At 37.0% G+C, this 19,570-nt stretch overlaps 1 protein-coding gene across 1 annotated transcript in view; it reads left to right on the top strand.

Moving 5' to 3' along the window:
* The window catches only part of HIF1A (hypoxia inducible factor 1 subunit alpha), a 29,990-nt gene extending 15,027 nt beyond the window's left edge, over nt 1-14,963 (top strand). Inside the window, exons 3-15 of the mRNA XM_075503787.1 lie at nt 763-908; nt 1,011-1,095; nt 3,929-4,041; nt 5,163-5,365; nt 6,766-6,872; nt 7,057-7,204; nt 8,169-8,389; nt 8,575-8,855; nt 9,384-9,506; nt 9,740-10,134; nt 10,993-11,101; nt 13,295-13,421; nt 13,586-14,963. Coding sequence (XP_075359902.1) covers nt 763-908; nt 1,011-1,095; nt 3,929-4,041; nt 5,163-5,365; nt 6,766-6,872; nt 7,057-7,204; nt 8,169-8,389; nt 8,575-8,855; nt 9,384-9,506; nt 9,740-10,134; nt 10,993-11,101; nt 13,295-13,421; nt 13,586-13,737 — 2,210 coding nt within the window. The 3' untranslated portion in view covers nt 13,738-14,963. The remainder of the gene's footprint in view (nt 1-762; nt 909-1,010; nt 1,096-3,928; nt 4,042-5,162; nt 5,366-6,765; nt 6,873-7,056; nt 7,205-8,168; nt 8,390-8,574; nt 8,856-9,383; nt 9,507-9,739; nt 10,135-10,992; nt 11,102-13,294; nt 13,422-13,585) is intronic.
* Nucleotides 14,964-19,570: the final 4,607 nt, after the last annotated feature.

Genomic DNA, 19,570 nt, shown 5'->3' with positions numbered 1-19,570 from the left:
TTTCTGTTCTGATGATCCCAGTTGGCTTATCACAGCTACAGTGCCATTTTCAGTCTCAGCTATTTGACCCTTCTCCCAAAGTTAATTTCTTTCATTTAACCCTCTTTTTTCCCCCTAGAGTTGGTTGCTACAACTGTGCTTTCCTCTAAACTGTAGGTGGTTGGTGCAAGGCAGGCTTAGCTAACTGTAGGTGTTTCTCCTTAATGTAAACTGCAAGGAATTTTTTTGTAACTTGTGCTCCTCTGAAGGTGAAGTTAGCTGAGGATATGTCTGTCTCTGCAGTACACCTTCCCATGCAACTACAGGAGTATCTGAGTTGGCTTATGAACCAGTGTCTGTATAGCATGCTATGGATGCTGTACTGGTTATTTGTACTCATGCATGCCTACCTATACCATATGGAGGAGTAACTTTGGTAGCCATACTCTGAAATGCCTCCTAGGAAGCCCCTGAGAAATGTATGTTATGCCTTTTGAGATAAATGGTAATGTTTTTGCCATGTAGACTTTCTCCTTAAGGTGGAAGGTTTATTGGTTTATGCATAAAAACACAGAAGTCTAACCTCACTCTCATTTTCTGTGATTTGTGATACCACTACTAGAGCTTGACGAATTTAATTGATCACTTATCTAAGTGAATTATACTAGTTTTGAACAGTCCTGCAAGATTGACTTCTTGCAGACTGGTGCCAGAAGTCATTCCTGATGGTAAGTGAAGAATGGCTGATGTTTACTTAAATGAAAAATCTGTGGCTGCTTGTAGGTGAGCTGGAGACGGAAGCCAAAATGGAGAAGGAGCTGAACTGCTTCTACTTGAAAGCTCTTGATGGATTTGTCATGGTTCTGTCCGAAGATGGGGACATGATTTACATGTCTGAAAATGTGAACAAGTGTATGGGACTCACTCAGGTGAAATACTGACATTTCCTAAGACTGTTTCAAATCTATGAAAGTCGTTACATTTCTGTATGTGTAAAGTTAGACACCCGTATACCTCTTATTTTTTTGCAGTTTGAGTTGACGGGGCACAGTGTATTTGATTTCACTCATCCATGTGACCACGAAGAGCTGAGAGAAATGCTTACACATAGAAATGGTGAGAAGAAAGAAAAAATTGATTTAATTTACTTGAGGATAGTTCCTGTTGGCATTAGTACAGTTGGATGTCTGCCAGAAAAAGGTGTTGAGAGAACAAACTAGTATGTTTTGCTGTTTAAATCTCAAAACAAACCTTGTTCAGAGATACTAACAAACAACAGATATAACTAGAATGTTTTGGCAATATCCTAATTGTAGGAGAGATGAGACTTCATTAGTACTCTTTAATCTAAAACAAAATTAATGACTAAAACAGAGTTATTGAGAGTGGAAAGAATTAGTGTGTCTGCAGGAATAAAATTAGAGGTAGGTTGAATGAGAATTATCTTAAGCGATTGCTATAGAAGAATATGGAGACGTTAAATTGGTGCATTTGTCTTGGTCTGGGCTTGCCTTTACAGGACAACTTAAAAGTAAATGCTTTCTTCCAGAAATCTGTGGTGGTATACTTAAGACACGAAAAAGATCCTATGTTTAGGACACCAAAAAACTAATTGGGGAATACTTGGACAGCCCCAAAAAGGGCTTTGGGATTGATGCTTCTCTGCACCCTTTAATTGGTGCATGAAATTGGTATCTTTTCACAGATTTCTGACTCTTCTTTTCTCTGTCCGAGGGAGTAGAACACTGTGTTCACATATTCTGTATGCTTTTGAATTTAACAAATGCCCATGAATTACTGCTTTTATGTCTTTTAAAGGTTTGTTAATGACTATAAAGGCTTGGCAGCCTGCATGCCTCGAACAAATCTGCTTTACTCAGTTCTTAGAAGCCTAAAATCTGACCTCTCTAATTCCTGTTTCATCAAACAAGGGTTATATGGACTCTGAATCTAGATAGTGATAAATTACCAAGCCTGACCTCTGCTTTCTTGTAGCACTGTAAATCAGAAGTCTTTTATGTTGTCGTTCTATTTAATGCAGTGGAAGAGACCTGATAAGATATCATAGCATTAAGGGCCCCGACTTTGATTTTGTAAGCATTTTCTAAACTTGTCTGCCCTTAGTATTGAAGTATGTTTCTAAGGCTAGATTAGACTCCCCCCGCCTTTGGAATGCAATAATGCATCTGGGGGGCGTGGGGAAACAACTTCACTAAGGCAGTGTAAAAACTGGTCCTGTTGCAAAACCTTATTCTTAAAAATGTCATTTTACTGAGTTTCATTCAAACCAACTCTAGTGTGTCTAAATTGACCAGACTGGAATAAGATGTCTGGAAAGCATTATTACAAAATCTGTTTCCCAAATGAAGTTGGCAGACAAAAGTCTAAATTACAGTAATAATAGTACATTTTTAGATTTATTAGTATTCCCAGGTTGCATTCTACTACAGCTCTTACATCAGCGGAATTATTTTGGTTTTGAATCGAGTATTAAATACTCCCCTTTGGGATTGTACAGATGCAAATGAATATAAATGTGACTGGCAGGAACTGAACTGCATTCTGATTTTTATGAAGTTGCTTTTTAAACTTCCAAAGCTGGGGATTTTAAAAATAATGTCCAATGCTGAATCAGACTTGAGAAAGTTGCTACATCTTTTACAGTTGCTTCTTAAAGCAGAGCCTTAAGCATCAGGACTCGGTAACAATAATGTTGTGTGATCTTCAACTATGGGTTTCTAGATTGGTTTAACTATTTTAAAAACACTGAATGAAGTAAGTTCTGGCTGCTTCTCTGAACTCTGCTTTTCTTTCTTTCCCCCGCCCCCTACTTTATTGAGGATATTTTAATGTGGCATAAAGTAGGCTTGTCCCTGTTAGTCTTTGCCTCTGCTAGAAGCAATAGACAATGTAGCATAGGGACTTCAACGTTCTTCTGATGAATTTTGTCTAACTACTAGTTGCAGTGCAAGCCACCGTGAAGAATTTCATAGCTACTATTGTCTGTGGAGGATAAGAGCAAATTATTGTATAAACTTGTATCAGGAGTGAGCTCACATGTTCTAAACTTCCATCCTCTACCATGATTTGGTACTCACTCCTTAGCATGCCTCAGCAAACTTGCTTTTCCACTGCTCCTTATCCTAGGTGCTTTATTTGCTTCTTCCACGAACAGCGAGCTGCTTGCAGCTCTCCTGATAGGATCAGTTTGCATTTTCTTTGCCCAGAATAGCCTAGCTAGTAATTGACTCTGAAAGGTTCTCCCCTGTAAAGGCAAAAACTTAACTTAAAGCCTGCTGTTAGCAAGTAAGGCTAACAAATTAGTGCTGCTAATATTAATTTGTATTAGGGTTTCTTGACTTTATTTTTCCCCAATAATGATGATAATGTGTTTAAAAACTTGGTCTCTGTTTACTCTAAGAGTGTAAATCACTGTGGAAATATTTGGATGCATGTAAACAGCAGAGTTGTTAATTCTGAATTGAAAAACTTAAAATACTGCAGTTCTGAAGAGCTATGGGCCCAATACATATTTGATTTGAACCTTCCTGCAGTGAGTTAATGATCTGTTTCAGTGGAAACCAACTCAACAGTACTTCTTGTTCTGTACATGCTTTTCTTGTCCTTTGTCACAATTTTAAAATATATTAAATTTTCAATCAGTCCCTCTTTCTCCCCACCCCTTTTTCCTGACATCTGGGAGTGTGGAGTTGGCTACAAATATGATACTGATCTTAAAACATTGAAACTTCAGTTTTTTGCCTACCTTACAGTAAAACTTGTTCTGAAAAGTATTGTTATCAAAAGTGCTGTTAGGTTTATCAATTTTTAATTTATTTTTTGGGTGTTCCCGTAGTCTTAGAGTTCTATAACATGGTTTGGGGTTTTTTTATGCCTTTGGAAGAGGATCCAAGAGCTTAAGAATTGGTTTACTATTTGCTTTTGCTAGGTCCTGTGAAAAAGGGCAAAGAGCAAAACACGGAGCGCAGCTTTTTTCTCAGAATGAAGTGTACACTGACTAGCAGGGGAAGAACAGTCAATATAAAGTCTGCTACGTGGAAGGTAACTAATGCAAAGGAATATTTACGTAGTTTGGCAGCTTTCTCTTCAGATGGCATAACACTATATTTCAACATTTTTACTTCATGTAATGAGCTTGAGTTTCACTAAGTACTTAACTAATGATTGTGCTTCAATATGCTGCATTTTAATGCTGAATACATCACGGAGGTAACTGAAACAATGTTTTAAAATTAGTTTTTCAAAACTCTCGTAATGAATTCCCCATTTTAAATTAGAGGTCACTTACTTACTAGAAATTATAATTACTAAATATGTTTGCATAAAGCCTTCTCCTCCAAGAAAAAAAATACTTGACACCACTTATGCTGGTACATGATTTCTTTTGATTTGACGCTGTAAATGTGACAGTTGAGGTCTCTCTGAAGGACTTCAATACCATTCTTTCTGAGGCTGCTGGCTATCCCTTTTGTAACAGTTGGAACAAAAAGAGCCCAGCCTGATAACTTTCTGCAGTGAATGCATTTTCTCCTCTGGACAAAAAGTAACCTTTTACTGTATCGAGTGGTATTATGGGTCACAATTCTCTTTTATAACTTAAATTTAGTTATTCTGGATCAAACAACTTCTTTCTTCTTTGCTGCTGTCTGTGAACAATTTCTACTTCAGAATGGTTAAAAAAACCAACCAAACAAAAAAACCAAAACCACAAAATGCAAAACTTCTTGTGTCTTGAAATATATTTGATCTCTAATGTCACTGCTGCAGAAGATCTAAAATGGAGGTTGCTACTATTACCATAACTTTCATATTTAAATAGTAAGATACCTTTTGCTGAGGCAATTGCTTATCGGTATCGTCATTAATGTAACTTTCAAAGAGGAACAGTTCACAGAAATGCAGAAATGTCTAGTGTTGCTTCAGCCGGCGCCCAAGGGGAAAGAGTTGTGTACTCATTGCAGTCTGCGTAGCATGAGGAGGAGAACTGCCGCTCTCCTTTAGCCACCCGTTTGAAAGCACTGCTGCCTTTCTGTTGTTGCTATTGCATCGAGGGGTGGGGAGGGGAGGGGAAGGACTCTGCTCCGGGTGTGCTAATGGAAATATGATTGCATTGTCTGACAGACAGGGACCTGGTCTCTTTTTAAAATGCAACTTTCCCATAGGTACTGCACTGCACGGGACACATTCGTGTATACGACACATGCGGTAATCAAACTCACTGTGGCTACAAAAAGCCTCCCATGACGTGTCTGGTGTTGATCTGCGAACCTATTCCTCATCCATCAAACATTGAGGTCCCCTTGGACAGTAAAACGTTCCTCAGTCGTCACAGTCTTGATATGAAATTTTCCTATTGTGATGAAAGGTAATATATATTTTGTACTTAACGAATTAATTTGAAGGATTTGCAGGGTTGGTACACGTTGGCTAATGTTGGCCTTATACGTTTATGTAGTCTTACTTGTTAACTTGATTCATCTGTGCAATGGAATTGTCACTGGGATGCTTTGGCTTTTACTAACTGATGGGGATGTCTTATTTAAAAGCCAGATGTTTAAATCTAAGGAGGGTGCAGGGTTATTACTTTGGAATAAATCCTTTGCCTGCAGTTAACTGCCTGTTCAAACTGGTCTTTAGTGTAGGGGCAGCAATTAAATAGAAATGAGAAGATACTTCTGGACACTGGAAAAAACAGGAAGGATTTTAGGTTTGTCAAAGATGGTTGTGCGTTTTGGTGACTGAAGAGAGTGTGTGTGTAATACTTGTCAGATGCATTTTATTGCTACCACTTCCTCCCTCTCCCTTCCTCAGGAGATCAGCATCTGCTTTGTCTAGTCCAAAAAAACCCCAAAGGTTCAGCTGTACTTCTAATAGAATACATCTGCCATTGAAAATGAGACTTTTGTGTTCTGGTACAAATCATGGATGTAGTCAAATACATAAGACTGCTCTTACTATCCTCTGGAAACTTAGCTTGACAAATTTGAAAAACAGAAGTGTAGGAAATCACTGGTCTGAGGTTGTTTGGGGTTTTTTTGTTTGTTTGGGGTTTTTTTTGTGTTTTTAATTGGGTATTGTTACTGCCTGTTTCCTTTTTTTTATAACAAAAATGAACTTCTAATTAGTTGCTGCAGTTTAGATGCAAAGAGATGTTAGTGCGGGTTATTTTCTGTCCTCTGCAGTAACTTTACCTTTATGTGACGACTGGTGTCACATAGAAGATACTTATTTGGTCACATTCTGCATGTAGAATAGGGCAAAATAAATGTGTTCCCCTGGTTAGCAGTGCCCTCTGGGGGCTGAAGAAAATACTGTTTTCTTTAAAAGCTGGCAGTGGTTGACAGTGGGAAGAATAAATCTAATTCCTAATTTCTTATAGTTGCAGATTTAAAACTGTTGAAGCATGTCTTTTATTAAATTCTCATATTTGTGTAAGCTGGATATGTAGTCCATAAGTAGCTGGTCTACCTTTAAGCAAAAAAAAAAGAAGTCTAGAAAGCAGGGATTTACTTAATCCTACCACAGGACATGATTTATAAATATTCAATGAGAAGTAAAATCCCATGCCTGCTGAAATTTCTCTTTTAAAGAAGCATAAAAAATAGCAATTTATTCCAAACTGAAAACTCCCAGGAAACCAAAATTGCTGCCAATGTGTATGGAAGTGACTTAGGATTTTTCTGGATGTGCAAGCATCCAAATGCTCTTGTATTTGTGCTACTCCATGTCTGCTTTTACTTAGCAATTTTTCCCCTTGTTTTAAAGAATTACAGAGTTGATGGGGTATGAGCCAGAGGAACTCCTGGGTCGCTCAATCTATGAGTACTATCATGCGCTGGATTCTGATCATCTGACCAAAACACACCACGATAGTAAGTGAAAAGATGTATTTAAACCCCTCCAACTACAAGAGATGAGATACATCACCGGGGGAAAGCAGCAGCAGAACGAGGGCTTTCTTTTAACTGCAGATATGAATCTGCAGTGAATACTTATCTTAAATGGTTTTGTTCTTTTCCTGCCTGTAATTAAAGCTGGTGTCCTTTCTGCTTTTAGTGTTCACAAAAGGGCAGGTGACAACAGGACAGTACAGAATGCTTGCTAAACAAGGTGGCTATGTCTGGGTTGAAACTCAAGCAACTGTTATATACAACACTAAGAATTCTCAGCCACAGTGCATAGTGTGCGTAAACTATGTGTTGAGGTAAGTTGAGTGGACATTGCTATTCTTTGTCATCTTTTTTATTGACGATGAAGCCAGATACTGATGGCACTACGTCTTTTTTTTTCAACTGAGAATGTGGTCCCCTGTTGAATATGTTATGATGTTACTATTTTTCCTACCAGTGAAATTCTTGGTTAGAATACTGCCAGTCCTAGGAGATTAAGAATTGTATTTGAAAACAAAACACTTTTTTGATCTAGTGATGTCAGTGGGAAGAACTCTTGCAGGCAAATGAGTATAGGGCCAGCCTCTTCTGGACTGCCATGATGGAAGCATTTGAGAATTTGTGTGCATTCTAGACAACTCTCTAATCTTTGTCCGCAGTCTGGAGCAGTTAATTTCACTAGTAACTTCTAGTCATGGAGTCAGAGCAGCAGTAATGGTGTCTTTCTTAACCCCATTTATCTTTTTCTGCCTTGGAATTCCTCTTTTGATTGAAAGCTTCAACTGAAGGCAGACTTGTTGACTGTTTTTCTGCAACTGTATAATAGTCCTAAGTTAGTTTTTCAAAACTTTAGCGAATGTCCCAGTATCAATCTATCAACATACTGTACATTCATTTAAAACAAAGTGTTTTAGAAAATATCTTTTTTTTTTTTCCTTACTTTCTCAATGCTTTCAGAAAAGCATGTTTATTTTTGTTACTTTGTTTGATGACACCACAATTAGTGCTTGCTTTGTCTATTACATTTGAGGAAAGAATGAGTAAGAAAAAAAGAATTCTTAAAGCTCCTATCCTGGTATTTTGTGGTGTGTGTGGTGGTTTTGTTTTGGGTTTTTTTGTGGTGTGTGTGTGGGGTTTTTGTTTGGTTTGGGTGTTTTGTTGGGTTTTTTTTTTGTTGGGCTTTTTTGTTTGTTAGTTTTTCCAACTTACAAAACTGTAAAGCTTGAATTTATTCCTTTTAGCTGTTCTTTAACAGTCATCTTCCTCTCTGTCTGACAGTGGAATTGTTCAGAAAGACTTGATTTTTTCCCTTGGACAAACTGAGTGTATGCTGAAACCAGTGGAGTCTCCTGAAATGAAAATGACCAAAATATTCAGCAAAGATGACCTGGATGATACCAACAGCCTTTTTGAAAAACTTAAGCAGGAACCAGATGCTTTAACTGTGCTGGCCCCAGCTGCTGGAGACACAATTATCTCTCTAGATTTCAGCAGTAATGGTGGGTGTGTGTTTAAATTGAAGAGCGTGCTAATTAGTAAAGTTAGTATTTTACAGTAGATTTCAAAAAATAACCTCCCAATATCACTTGCCTAGTGGTATTTCAGCCACTGTTTAAATTTAATGAGGTCCATAGACACGCTCAGTATTGTTACTTAGGTTGATGGTTTCTTTTAATTTTTATAGAGTCTGATGAACAACAATGTGATGAAGTTCCTTTGTATAACGATGTAATGCTCCCCTCATCCAGTGAGAAATTGCAGAATATAAATATGGCTATGTCCCCACTACCTGCCTCTGAAACTACAAAGCCACTCCGTAGCAATGCTGATCCTGCACTCAATAGAGAAGTTGTATCAAAGCTGGAGCCAAACACAGAGCCACTCGAACTTTCTTTTACCATGCCTCAGGTGCAAGAGCAACCAACCAGCCCTTCTGATGCAAGTACCAGCCAAAGTTCACCTGAGGTTAGTTACGTAATTTGGATACACTGTCATTAAAACGTATGTGCTGTTGGGCCTTGTGGAGCAAATCTGGTTAAGGGTGCAGCCAAGACAGGAATTGAAAATTATTTTGAAGTTGTGGCTTAGTTAAGCTCGTGCCATGATCTGAGGAAAAAGATACATTTTCATACTAAGAACTATCTTTTCATTAAAGTGAGTCTTGCAAATGCATGCAATACCACCTGATAGAAATAAGAGCAGCTTGGGATTGGTCTTTCTAGAAAAGAATGGTTCAGAGACAACTTCTGCAAACAGCAAATAAGTTGCAATAAATTACTGTAGAGGCTACTTCCAGGTTCCAGCTAATTGCGTGCTTTCCAAGTGGGGTAAATTTGAATGCATACTGACAAATGTAAGTGTTTTCCTTTCCCATTTTAATTTTGTGCAACTCTAGCTTAGAATTAGTTTTTACATTATAATATTTTTCAGAGAATCTGTACATACAATGTAAAATGACACAAACTTAAAACTGCACTCAAACTGTTTTCACAGCCCAGTAGTCCCAATGACTACTGCTTTGATGTGGATAATGATATGGCTAATGAGTTCAAACTGGAATTAGTGGAGAAACTCTTTGCAATAGATACAGAAGCAAAAAATCCATTCTCTACTCAGGTAATGTACATTAATTTAAAATTCTGTATCATGTTAATATGTACTCTGTGTGCTTCTCTTTCTCTTAGAATGTCTTCAGGAATGTCCTTCCTCTTTTATGTAGTATTTCTATTAAAATAAATTGCAAAAAAATGTTGTCAGGATTTGGTAAAAGGAAGAGCCTTAATGAAGCCATGAAGTCATAGCCGAGATGTTCTGATGTATTTATAATTTTTACCTCTCCTGTTTTTCAGGAAACTGATTTAGATTTGGAGATGTTGGCTCCTTACATCCCAATGGATGATGACTTCCAGTTGCGATCCTTTGATCAGCTATCTCCGCTGGAAAGCAGTTCTTCCGGCTCTCAAAATGCAGCCACCATTACCATATTTCAGCAGACTCAGACACCATCAAGTACTGCTGATGAAATAAAACCAGTGACAGAACGCGTGGATGATGTGAAGACGCTAATTGTTCCGTCATCTCCTGTCCATATAATCAGTGAAACGAGTAGTGCCCCAGCATCACCTTATGGTGGGAACAGGAGTCGAACTGCATCTCCGATCAGAGCAGGAAAAGGAACATTGGATCAGACAGAAAAATCTTGTCCGGGAGTGCCCAGTTTGCTAACAGTCACTCTGAATAAAAGGTATTTTAAAAGTGAAGCTTAAGCTCTAGTATGTGTTGAAGAAATTAGATATAATACACTTTTAATACTGCCAACTGTTGTATGTTGTCTTCAGCATTCTACTTCAAAGTAGAAATTGATACATTTAAATTTGGACATTTCAAACAAACTTGTTTGATATAGTAAGCTTCCCTTAAGTTAATTTCGCAGTAGCTTTTACATAAACACCTTATGTGATAGGCAGCTGCTGTATGCAAACCGTGTTCATAATTTTGTTCTGCTCTTGTATCTGACATGCAGCCTTTTTAAAAGAATGCAGTAGGCAATTTACAAGTAGTTATACCCACACAATATTTCTGGTGCTTTTCTTGTCCGCTTCGTTATGAGGTAAGAGGCGACTGCAGTCTGTGTGCTACATGTATCACTTTTAAAGCGAGCTGTATTTCATAATGATGGACATAATTTCATAATGGATGCATTTGTAGCAGATATTTATCATGACAGAAAATCCTACAAAGTCAAACATCAGACCTTTGATACATAGAAGCTTTATCTGTACATAGAAATATTCAGAATAGACTTTTCCTCACCCTTCCCTCCCTTCTTTCTGTTGAAAGTGAATTGCCGAACTTTTATGCTTTGTTTTTTTCTGCAAAGACTTTAAAATTTTTGTTATAACTCATTCTGAGCTTCACAGCAAGATTAAAAGCTAACATTTGCTATGCTCATAGACGATGATTGTTGAAATGAGTCAATTATGAAAGAAAAGTAGTATAGTTCGTAAATTCAGTTCTGTGATATTGTATGTAAGTGTCCACAAAAGAAGAATGGCTTGAGGATAGTAGAAACTTCTTAACAGCCTGAATCAATTTTTCTTAGATCTACTGCAATGGATGAAGAACTAAATCCAAAGATGCTAGCTTTGCATAATGCTCAGAGAAAACGAAAAATGGAACATGATGGTTCACTTTTTCAGGCAGTTGGAATTGTGAGTTTTGTTTTACCATTTTAAAATATTCACTTTTTAACCTTGCAATTTCTGAAATGAGGCGTCAGTGCAGACTCCTGAGTTTAGCTGTTGGTATGCAGTGGAATCTTGGGATCAGAGATAATTGTTTGATAGTGAAATTCCCACATATATGCAGATACTCCGATTTTAGTTCTCTTTTATTGTCAGCTGTTTCAAAAGTGCCCTCTATACCCAAGCACATCTCTTGATTAGGTAGAAGATACTCTTTTGTGAACATATATGTTCTTCAGTAAAATATGCACAAATGTAAGATATCACATTTAAATCTATAATTGGCATATTTATTTCACTTCTGAATTCAAATTCAATATTCATATTTGTCAATACTGGAGAAAGTGTTCGTATGCTTCTTTCTATGTTTTCATTTTTCCATTGAGAAAAGGAGCAAAAGAGCTGAGAGCTTTTATATGTCCATTTTTTTTCTATGAGGCAAGTAGACTTTATTTAAAAAAAAAAACATACTTATGCCATTGTTTTCATTTGCTAAATGCTTTGCACTTTCATGCGTGTTTTTCTGTTGCTTCCAGTAGCCCTGTAAGAATTCACAGCTCTGCAAGAAATTTTATTACCTTTTTCTCATGCGATGGTGCTACAGCTGTCATATAGTGTTGCTGATAAAATACTCAAAATAGCATGGGATGTCATTAAATACACAGAACACAAGTGGTTCTGTATTAACTGCTGTAATAGTGTTCAGGCTTTTTTAATGCTTATAGGTTCAAATTTCATCCTTTGCTAAACCTTTTTCTTTTTTCTGTATCTGACAAAAGTGTTATAAATATTTTTATGGTTTCTGCACAGTCAGAAACTGAATATTCCATGTAGCTGGGTCTTACTGATGTTATTTCAAGCAAGTGCTTTTGTTGTTTGGCTTCTTTCTCCACAATGGATTTCTGAGAGGATGAACTAGGCCTTGCACACGCACAGAGGAAAAATGATGTTAAGTCCAGGCTTATGATACATGGTATTCTGGGATTGTGCAAAAACTTGCCACAACAAAGCTGTAAGGAAGCGGGACTTATTTTGCAAAGAGTGAAAATAAGTGAAGACCAAAGTAAAATGCTACTTTAGTTTTCTAGAAAACAGGAGAATTAGACAAGGGCAAGATGCGTTATAGTAAGATTATGAAATAACGATCCAAATCATTACATTGAAAAAGATACGAGCTATACCTGTCTTAATATGAGGGGCTGTATTGCATTCACAGTAAAAAAAATAAACCAGCAACAATGTAGGTGACTGACCTTACGATGAAATGCAGCTTCTAAGTCCGAGTTGTTTAACTACAACTTCCATTATACAACTGTCCTTTTGACTTGCATGGATGTTTTATAACCTGAAAACGTATGTTCTTTACTATTTTAAGTGTTCGGGATAATGGCAGTGTCCTGAAATACCTCTTCCTCTTTTTGCAGCAGTCAGTACTACTAACAAGACAAAACTTTGCCGATTCAACTACTTTTGCTAGCAAACTTGATACTAAGATGGCTGTTTTTCCTTCCATCCCATCTGTTTCAGTGGCAGCTTCTTCTTACTTATCCTAATTATATGGAGCCCTTAAAAGCTTTCTAATCTCCATATCTTCTGTGCTGCTGTCAAAACAGTATGCTAAGGAGCCATATCTGCAATAGAATGGCTTAGGACTGCATTCCGCACAAGACTTGGGTCACATGGCTTGGTGGCCATTACTGGAGTGCAAGCAGAATTTACCTCTTAAATTTAGATAGAATCGATGTACCGAGGTTCCTGAATCTCCTGTCTATGCTATTAATTCCAGTGTAGAAAACCATTAGAGACTTCAGTGAAAACCTGATGCTTACTCACACAAGAGCAGTGGCAATTAAATGGGTGTGTATGTGTACATGTACATGCTAATCTTAAGCATGGTAACTGATGATAACCGGGATCTAGTAATTGTTTTCTGTAAGGGAAGTAAGGTCTTGAAATGTGACTCAGTTTTCTTTTAAATAACTTTCAAGGCCAGTATACTTGGAAATACATTTCTCCCCGCGTTCTGAATGAAGTCCACGTTAAATTGTAACAATGCCTACGTTAGTAATTAGTGACAGGAACTGCTAGTTTGGAAGAGGGACAAAGAGGGGTAGAAAGATACAGTATTCAATAAAGAAGACTTATTTTATTTCTTTCTAGGGGTCTTTATTCCAGCAGACAGGTGACCGTGGAGGAAACGCATCACTTGCTTGGAAACGTGTAAAGGGATGCAAAACAAATGGTCAAAATGGAGTGGAGCAAAAGACAATCATTCTACTATCAACTGGTTAGTATCCTCTTTTAATATGTAGAGGGGGTGGAGGGGGGCTGCGTGAAAGAGAACTGAGTGACAAAACCATATCCAAACTTGCCTCCTTTATGAACAATTTTGGAGGGAAGGTTAAGCATGGTGAATAAAGTGCACTTTTTCTCCTTCCCCTCCCTCTTTAGACATAGCAAGTAAACTTCTAGGGCAGTCGATGGATGAAAGTGGACTACCCCAGCTCACGAGTTACGATTGCGAAGTAAACGCTCCCATACAAGGCAACAGAAACCTGCTACAGGGTGAAGAACTGCTCAGAGCTCTGGATCAAGTTAACTGAGCTTTCACAATACTTATTCCTTTTTTGGACACTGGTGAATCATCACCTAAAGCAGTCTATTTATATTTTCTATATCTGATTTTAGAAGCCTGGCTACAGTACTGCACTAATTCAGTTAGTTCAGTTTTGATCCCCTTTCTACTTATTTTGACAGTCTTTTTAATATGTTCTTTATGTAACAATAACTCAAACTATAGTGCATTTTTATAATTCTTTGGTACATACACTTTTAAGTCCATTACATTTAAAACACTTGCAATAGCAGCTTTGAAATATGCACCTGATTTTAAAAAAATATTTATTTTTTGGCTGGTGAGTTGGTCACCAAAACTTATCATTAGTAAAATGTCAACACAGGAAAAACTGGCGATACTTCCATCCTGCTCTTCATAGGTAGTTGGAAGACTTGTGCTCTCTTACTCTTTACGTTCAAATAAGTTTTTTTTATTTTAATAGTTTTTATAAGAAACAACAATGCTTTGCAGCAGTGCATTGTAGCCACAATCGCACAATATATTTTCTTAAAAAATACCAGCAGTTCCTCATGCAATATATTCTGCATTTATAAAAACTAGTTTTTAAGAAGAATCTTCTTTTGTTTGCCTACGAAATCATGTTTAAACCTGGATTATGTCATTATTTTAGTCACATTGTAATATAAATTGTTCTTAAATGCTGTCATGCTTTTGACTTAAATGAGTGTGGTTAGTCAAAGGAAAGGCTTTATCTGGAAAGGGATAGCAGCATTTTATTTGGATACGTTCTCAGTTTAGAGAGAGTTTGATGTTCTTGAAGTAGTCACTTTGCCAGCTTAAAAAAAAAATTCCCTGCCTGTAGTTGTTGAAGTTAATGCTAATATTGTGTATGATCTTAAATCTAAATGTTCAGCTTACCCTGTGTGGTATAGGTGATATTTCAAGCAGATTGTAAAACATCTTGCATTGTTAGCAAAGTTTTATCTAGTACTTCATTGAGTTGCTCAATATTTTGATGTTTTGGTTTTATGCACCTTGTTGCTATTAACATCCATATGTTTTCATGTAGATTTCAATAACTTGAATATATTTAGAAGCCTTTTTATTTAGAAATATATAGTTGTCACAAACATCTTATTTTCCTATATGTACTGTACAAAACCTTCATTCACTCATTCTTTTGCTCTTTGTGGTTGGATCTAACACTAACTGTATTGTTTTCTTACATCAATAAACTATATGTGGACCAGGCCCCCTTGGGGAGTGTGTTATCTGAGAGAAATGAGCTAATTTATATTTTTGTTAGTAGTTATTGTTCATCAGTGTTCCCTTTTTAACTTAGAGTTGATTGGAAATCACTGCTTCCTTATTTCGATTGTAACATCTCTGTGTTAATTATTTGAGCCTATTCAGTACTGAAGTCTCCTAGACAGTGTTGTACTACCACTCGCCAAAGATGTTAAATTTTTAAATCTGTTATCACACCAGTTAGCAAACTTGAAAGTGAGGAGACAGTGTATTTGTGTTACTTTAGAGTAGAAAGATTCTTCCTTATGAACAGCTTAAAGGCTTGTCTCTGGAAGCTTTATCAAGGTAACACTGGAAAGCAGGAGAAAGTAAAATTCACGGGAGTGATCAGTTAAAGATGGATTTTCATTACAAAACTGCATGATTAAAAAATTAAGCTGGTACTTGATGATAAAGCTTGTTCTACATTCTTGTGCTGTTGACTCAGTAACTTTGACTAGGTGACTCTTCTCATTTTGCTGTCATAAAACATGATGCTACTGATACAACCTTGTAATGTGTAAATATGGTCAAGATATTCTGTGCATTCTTCAAACTGTTTTAAAAAACTTATCTCAATGTAAGAAATCAGATATGGAGTGTCACAATAGTTATTTTGGTTTTATTTTGGAAACTTTGGTTTCATTGGCCTCTTGAGTCTTTTGAAATCAGTATAATGGTACATAAGCTTAAACTGTTTCCTAAAATTACTGTTACTGTTTCACTGAAATGAGCACTTTTCAAACTGACGCAACTGTATGTATTAGACTTAATGGAGACTATTAGCTACCAACTAAAAAAAGATAAGGCACCGGTAGCAGAAGATGGTTCCATACTTCTTACAGTTTGAGTAGAAGTTGCACAAAGAGAGGAGAAAACATGTAGGTGCACTAAGCTAGAGTTGAAGCTTTGTGCGGAGAACAGTTTGAATATATACACCTGCTACTGAATATTAAAGATTTTTAATGCAGCCTTTAAGTGTCCAAAGCTTATAAAGTTCTCTGGATAAAAGCAGCAGAGCTACTACTGCATACCTGCTGCATGAGGTTTCTTGGATGGCATTCTTTCCATGGCATCTCTTTTTCTGTCAGCAGTTAAAAGGTTTAATAGTGAAGTTGCTAAAGGCTTAGGTAAAGCATTGGCTGGTAGGGTCATCCCTTATGCTTGGATTGACATGATGCTTCTGTGAGATAGTGAGGAGAGTCTTGTAGACATGTGAAACGTACAAGTGGGTTCTGCTTTTCTTACTGTCCCGGCAAGCTTTGAGCTGGCCTGGTGGGTTATCCCTTTTCATCTCCCAAGAGATACTTTACACCTTCCTGCTTGATGTTGTTCTGCTACTCTCTTGACCTTATTTTGGAGGAGCCTGACCTGTTTGGATCTGTCAGTTCCTCTTCAGTGCACTTTAAGAGGGCAGTAACTTTTCATAGAGAAAAATCCATCTTAAAAAGAGGAGGAAAACTTAAGTGACCCACATGATTTATGATTATGAGCCTCCTGGAATCATCTCTGGTCTTAATGGCAGCAGCTGTGGATTTAAATGAGCCATGTTTCATCTGTCCTGGTAAAAGTGACTGAAACAAGCAATTAATGGAATGAACTGCAGTAGCTGTATTGGTTTACTCTAGGGGAAAAAAACCAAAATAAAAAAACCAACCAAACCTCCTAGAGACACTGAAGAAAGCATGGAAAAGTAACAGTAATTGCTCTGGCCTTGTAAGAGCTTTGCTAAATGCAGATGCAAGCTCACAGAAGTCTAGAAGTACACCTTTTAGCTGCTTTTTTTGTTTGTTTTTACTTTTTTTTTTTTTTTGCTTAGACTCTGGGAATACACAGCCTGATTCTAAACCTACTTTGGAGGACAAGCTTCTAGAATACATTAATTTCTAAATGTTTTCTTAGCGATTTTGAATAATTTCTTTGCTGACTTGCTACCTTTTAAAATATTGAGGCACTATATTAGAGCATTTATTCTTCACCAGTAGTAAAGAAGAAACTGTAGCTAGATATAGTGTTTCCTTCTGCATATAAAACATGCTAGATTATGTGGAAATGATAAACTGAGGAGAATTAAAGTTAGCTTCCAGAAGGTTATTGTGACTACAGCAGTAGTCAAGCCATGCCTTCTTCATGGCATAGCACAACTGTTATTTTTACACATGGATTCTAATTGATGTTTTTGTCAACAACAGTGATGGTTTTGCTAAAAGGTAAAGGAATTTTTAAACTAGTATTTATGATGACAGAATTCATTCCTTTACCTGAAAGCAGTTATAATTAACTACAGCTGTAGCTCCCAAGCAGTCACTTAAGTCTGCTGTCCAGTAACTTGATCTCAGGTGTAATATACTGAGTAAATTAAGGTAGCCTGGAGTCCAAAGTACAGCTTTGTAACATACCTTCCTCCCATGTAGTAAGGTAGGTTTGGACTGTATGTTGATCTTTGAAAACCTTTGGGTGAAGTGGAAACAATTTGCTATTAAGTTTCCTCTCCTGTGTGTCTATGTATGCACGTTAAACTCTCCCTAAGGAATTACTGAATTAAAGAATCATAGATTAAGGCCAGAAAGGACAAATAAAACTTTACACATAACACTGGTGACACTTTAAAGACTTCAAAGCTTATTTTGGATGAATTGATCAGCTCTGCTTCCAATAAAATACAACTGTAGGAATCAAACTCTGATGATTACAGGTTAAACTACTGCATATTTCCTAGTGATTTTTCATTATTTACAAAGCTGTTTAATTAGACAGCTAAACAGTGGTGGCTAAAGGCAGAAATGTGGGCTGTTTCACCAGTATCTGTTGGCAAGCTTTCTCCACTGTTACACTGCTGAATGAACCATTTCCTTTGAACGGTGCTGCAGAAGTTGTGAGTACCCGGCCACTGTGAAGCAGGCTATCGCTGGACCTGCCCGAGGTCAGCCATCTGTTCCCGTCCCTGCTGATTAGCTGCTACTGAACAGAACACACATCTCACTCAAATGTCACTGCACTTACGCACATTATTCAAACTGTAATTGTCCAGCATGAAAATAAACACTTCACAGGCCAGGAGTACCTTGTAGGAAGACCATTTTCATAGGAATTCACAGCAGTTGCATATCCAGCTTTCATTAAAAATACTGTTGGCAATTAGGCGCTTGACTCCATGGAAAGCTCCATGCTGGAGAACTGTGATTTTTGATCCAAATTCTAGAAATGAGTTGTCATTTTCCTTCTGCTTCCCTGTTTACCTTGAGTAAGGCTTGCCAAGTTACCAAAAAGTTAAAGAGTTTGCTACTGGATTTATACAGTATGGTAGATTTTGTGAATAATAGCAGTATTCTCTCATGAAGAAGTGGTATATTTTAATGGAATTCTTTTTTGGAACCAAGTACAACGTATTGCAATTGATATTTCTCTTGATACATTTTGACATACTTGTGACTGTATTTCTTTTTGATTGTGTAACAGTATAAAATTCAATAAAAGAGAGGGTTTGTTTCTAATTCTTGACATTTGTGATCTTTCTGTTCATCCATTCCCCCGGTCTAAAAGACTGAGATGGCAAAACCACTTTTTAAAGTGAAATAAATAATCACTATGGGGCATAACTAAAACTCCTTGCATGTTTGAGATCTGACTTACCTGCTACTGAAGTCAGAAACTTCAACACTAAAAGCATACATGTGGTCTATTTTCCAAAAGAATTTATAAATTCCATCTTGCCCTTACAGCTGAATCCTGTTCACCTGAGACACAATGGTTATCCCACCTGAATTAAGTAGACCTCATGCATGAACAAAAGAGGTTAAGCACAAACAATTTAACAAATGGGACATTAGGGACTGTGTAGGCTTTCCTGTGGGAAGCTAAAGAGAGAAGAGAGCAACAGCTGCGGAGCCAGAGGGACAGAGAACATTTATGAAACCTCTTTGAGTAATCACATCAAGAACACCCTTTGTAACAAAAGAGAAACTAGCTTGAATCCCAGATGACATCTCCAGGTGATTTCAGTTGCTCTCAGGACATGAAAATAACTTGACAGGATCTCGTGACTCTTACTGTCTTGTTAAATCAATACCACTTCCTATCGCACAGATTAAACATCTTTTACAATGTTTTTGCTTTGTTGGGAAGTCTGCAAGCGGAAGACTTGTGCAAGTGCTGTCACAGTAGAATACGATCTTGTTATTTGGTATTAGTGATACAGTTGTACAGAGAGAAGTTTGAATACACTTTAATAAAATATATCCATTATTTATTTTCATAAAAATCCATGAAAACATGATTTATGTTCATGTTTTCAATTTGAAAATGTGTTCTAATACAATCATACAGGGTATTTAAAAAAAAAAAAAAGACTTGTCTTGTGCCATGCACAACTGGAGAACCCCCAGTTATTTATGTCTATGCAGGATAAATAGCTTTTTAACTTGCAACTTACAAGCTAGGAATTAATAGGACAAACAGGACTTCATCCTTTTATTCAGGAATTAAATAAGAATATGAGGAAACAGTAACCAGCACACTCTTCCTTACATCATTACATCATCCAATTATTTTTTAGGGTTTTTTTTAGTTTG

This window comes from Mycteria americana, chromosome 5, assembly GCF_035582795.1.
Source record: "Mycteria americana isolate JAX WOST 10 ecotype Jacksonville Zoo and Gardens chromosome 5, USCA_MyAme_1.0, whole genome shotgun sequence".
NCBI lineage: Eukaryota > Metazoa > Chordata > Aves > Ciconiiformes > Ciconiidae > Mycteria > Mycteria americana.
Note: the sequence above shows the minus strand (reverse complement) of the source record. Positions and strands in the feature narration are given on the sequence as shown.